General features: G+C 59.2%; 1 protein-coding gene across 1 annotated transcript in view; it reads left to right on the plus strand.

The window, feature by feature from the left end:
- LOC311353139 (semaphorin-6B-like) overlaps nt 1–2,681 on the plus strand; it is a gene marked incomplete at its 5' end in the record, with an annotated part of 14,488 nt that extends 11,807 nt beyond the window's left edge. The window contains one exon of the mRNA XM_084472962.1: nt 1,612–2,681. Within this exon, the coding sequence (XP_084329088.1) occupies nt 1,612–2,618 (1,007 nt within the window). The 3' untranslated portion in view covers nt 2,619–2,681. The remainder of the gene's footprint in view (nt 1–1,611) is intronic.
- Nucleotides 2,682–3,601: the final 920 nt, after the last annotated feature.

Raw genomic sequence — 3,601 nt, forward strand, 5'->3', positions numbered from 1 at the left:
TTTGACTAAAGCCCCAGTTGTCGAGGTTTTAGCCCAAGGCTATGTTTGGTCACCCACCAACCACCACACTCTCTCACCACTCTCTCTTTCTCTCTCTCTAGCTCACTCTCTGTCCCTATCTCACTCCCTCTCTCTGTCTCTCTCTCTCTCTCTCTCTCTCTGTCTCTCACCCTCTCTTTCTCTCTCTCTCTGTCCCTCTCTGTCTCTCTCTCTCTCCCTCCCTCTCCCTCTCTCCCTCTCTCTCTCTATCTCACTGTTCATTAGTTTATATGGTCGGGTGTTCCTGTGATCTGCTTTATTCTCTGCTCCGCTGTGTCTCTGGAGCTGGGAGCCCGCCCAGGACGCCTTGTCTCCGCTGACGTTCTCCTAATTAATCCACCGGCTCTGCCCGCGTGACGCAGCGGCCGGTGAACACATCTTTAATTATTCATCAGCGTTCTCTCCTCTCCCAGGATCTCCTGCTCGCGGCCTCACACAAAGCAAAGATGCTAATTTGCTTTGCTTTTTTTTTTTTTTGCCTCTCCTCCTCACACTGCGAGTCTGTAAACACGTTTTATTTATCTTTCCATGTTGTTGTTTTTTTTGTTGTTGTTTCCCCCCCACATCTAATTTGGCCTGCGAGTATAAATGTCCCCCTAATTCGTCATCGTTATCGGGTCAGCAGCAGAAACGATTATATCTTCATTTAGAGGTAAGTGTCGGACGACTTTATCGAGTCGTTCCTCAGAGTTAACGCCCGACTTTGGCGTCTAATGTTGAAAATTGAGACAAAGACACTCTGATGTTGTGAAACGTGTCAGGCCTGAGAGCTGCCCTCCATCAGGGAGAGGGTTATTACCGCCGTTAAAGTCGCCACTTTAGGTGATGAACGCAATTAGCCGTTACCCCCGATGGCAGCATTACCTTACCCCCCCCCCCCCCCCCCCGCGCGCGGAGCGTAGGTGAAATACGAGCCCTTCCGTGCGTCTGCGTTTACCCCGTGAGGTCATCACTGAAGGTACGGGGGGGGGGGGGGGGGCAGTGTGTCTTAGTAGACAGTTTGAGTGGCTGTTTGTTGTTTGTTGAACCCCCATGCTGTCGATAAAGGTCTACAGGGTTGTATATCTTAATTGATTGTGTGTTTGTGATTGTGTTGGCAGATCAACGGCTTATTTCTCTCTTAGTCTCTGTTTGGATCGTCGCTCTCCTCCTCTCCTCTCTCGCTCTCTCTCTCTCTCTTTCTCTTGTGCTCTCTCTCTCTCTCTCTCTCTCTCTGATTGGTTCTCCCCCGTCCCTCTCTCTCTATCTGATTGACTCTCTCCCCCCATCCCTCTCTCTGATTGGCTCTCTCTCCGTCCCTCCCTCTCTCTCTGATTGGTTCTCCCCCGTCCCTCTCTCTCTCTGATTGCCTCTCCCCCGTCCCTCTCTGTGATTGGCTCTCTTTCCGTCCCTCCCTCTCTCTCTGATTGACTCTCTCTCCGTCCCTCCCTCTCTCTCTGATTGGCTCTCTCTCCCCTGTCCCTCCCTCTCTCTGATTGGCTCTCTCTCCGTCCCTCCCTCTCTCTGATTGGCTCTCTCTCCGTCCCTCCCTCTCTCTGATTGGCTCTCTCTCTCGTCCCTCTCTCTCTCCAGGCCTTCTCCAGGAGAGCTTTGTGGAGGAGCCCGACGGCCTGGTGTCCGTCAACCTGCTGGTCGTCTCCGCCGTCTCCGCCTTCGCCACCGGCGCCGTCGTCTCGGGCCTCACCGTCTGCTGGATCATGAGCCACCGCCACCGCCACCGCCACGCCCGGGGGGCCGGGGGGGGGGGAGCCGGCAGCGGCGGCGCCCGGCGCAAGGGCGACAAGGAGCAGAGCATGCTGGGACAGGGCCGCAGCGGCTCGGTGATGAGCGTGACGCGCACCAGCGGCGGGGAGCGCCGGCGCTCCCAGACGGCGGACCACCACCCCAACCCCTTCGCGGCGCCCAACGGCTGGCCGCAGGGCGACATGGACCCCGACCTGCTGCCCACGCCGGAGCAGACGCCGCTGCAGCAGAAGCGCGTGCTGCGCGTCCTGGGCCCCGACGGCGACTGGGACCAGAGCCAGATGTTCCTGACGGCGCTGGGCACGCCCTGCCCCAACAACGCCGTCATCTACCTGAGCTCCAAGTACCTGCAGGGCGGCGGCGGCGGCGGCGGCCGGCTGGACGACGGCGGCGGCGGTGAGGTGGTGGTGATGCCACCGTACACCGAGCGCCAGCGCTACCTGGTGCTGGCGCCGCAGAGAGGGGAGCACGGCGGCGGCGGCGGCGGCGGCGGCGGGCGGGGCCCCGGGGTCATGAGGAGCTCGGCCGGCGAGTACAACTACCCGGCCACGCCCCAGGACTCCCCCGACCGGCGGAGGGTGGTGTCGGCGCCCACGCCCCACGCGGACTACGGCGAGGCCCCCCGGTGGAGCCACGAGGGGCTGAGCTACACCGGCGGCGGCGGCGGCGGCGGCGGCGGCGGCGGCGGCGGCGGGGGCCCCTACACGTCCCGGGGCCAGCAGCAGCAGGGCCTCATCAGGCCCGGCGTGCACGGGCCCCGCGACGTGGCCGACTACGGCCACCTGCTGGGGAAGAGCGGCGGCGGCGGCGGCGAACGCACGCCCAGCGGCCAGTGAGGGGCCAACGGAGAGAGAGAGAGAGAGAGAGATGGAACCAGTTCCTCCCCCACCCCGCCCCGGCCCCCCCGCCGCCCCCACATGAAGGAAGGGGGGGGGGGTCAGTGACGCCCTCAGACTCCCAGACTCCCCTCAGCGTCTCAACCCCCCCCCCCCCCCCCCCCGTGTGTGTGTGTGTGCGTGTGTGTGTGTGTGTGTGTGTGTCCTCATTTCCTGTCGAGACATACCGTCCGCAGACTCTCCCCCAAGCAGCCATTTTGAGAGCGAGATTAGAAACGGGAATGAGGATGGAGAGAGAGAGACGACGAGAGAGAGAGAGAGGACAATCCTGTTTGAGCCGGGAGCGTCGGTCTGCTCTGAAGACTGCCCCCCCCCCTCCGGACGATGCACCCCCACACACCCCCCCCCCTCCCCCACCCCACCCCCACCCCCCCCTCTCTGCGCTGTGAGTGGTGCGGTCCGCCAAGCTGAACCCTGACACCACGGGCTGAACCATGTTCAACTAAAGGGACTTTTTTCTATCAATCAAAGACGATGCGGAGAGCCACTGGTGACATTTTGACTCCGAATTCCAAATGTATGAAGGTCCTCCTCTATTTTATTTTTTTCTCTGTATTGAAAATATTGAGTGTGACCTTTTTTTATTTCTACTTCTTTTGCTTTCCTTGTGCCAGAGACTTTCAGCAACAATGATATTTTTTTGGGGTCGACAATATTGAGTTGTGTTATACCTTGTGCCAGAAACGAGTCGATAACTCTCATAACGTGTTATGCTGTGGGTAAGTGTATGTCAACTGTGTGTGTGTGTGTGTGTGCGTGCGCGCGAGCGCGCGTGTGTGTGTGTGTGTGCGTGCGTGCGTGCGAGTGAGTGTGCACGTGAGTGGCCGTGCGCAGCAACTGAGTCCTGTCTTACTGTGAATAATAATCAAACTATAACGTTTCTGTAAAAAAAAAAAAAAAAAAGATCTTGCCGCTTTTTTTGT

Source organism: Micromesistius poutassou (genome assembly GCF_964030765.1).
Source record: "Micromesistius poutassou genome assembly, chromosome: 9".
Lineage (NCBI taxonomy): Eukaryota > Metazoa > Chordata > Actinopteri > Gadiformes > Gadidae > Micromesistius > Micromesistius poutassou.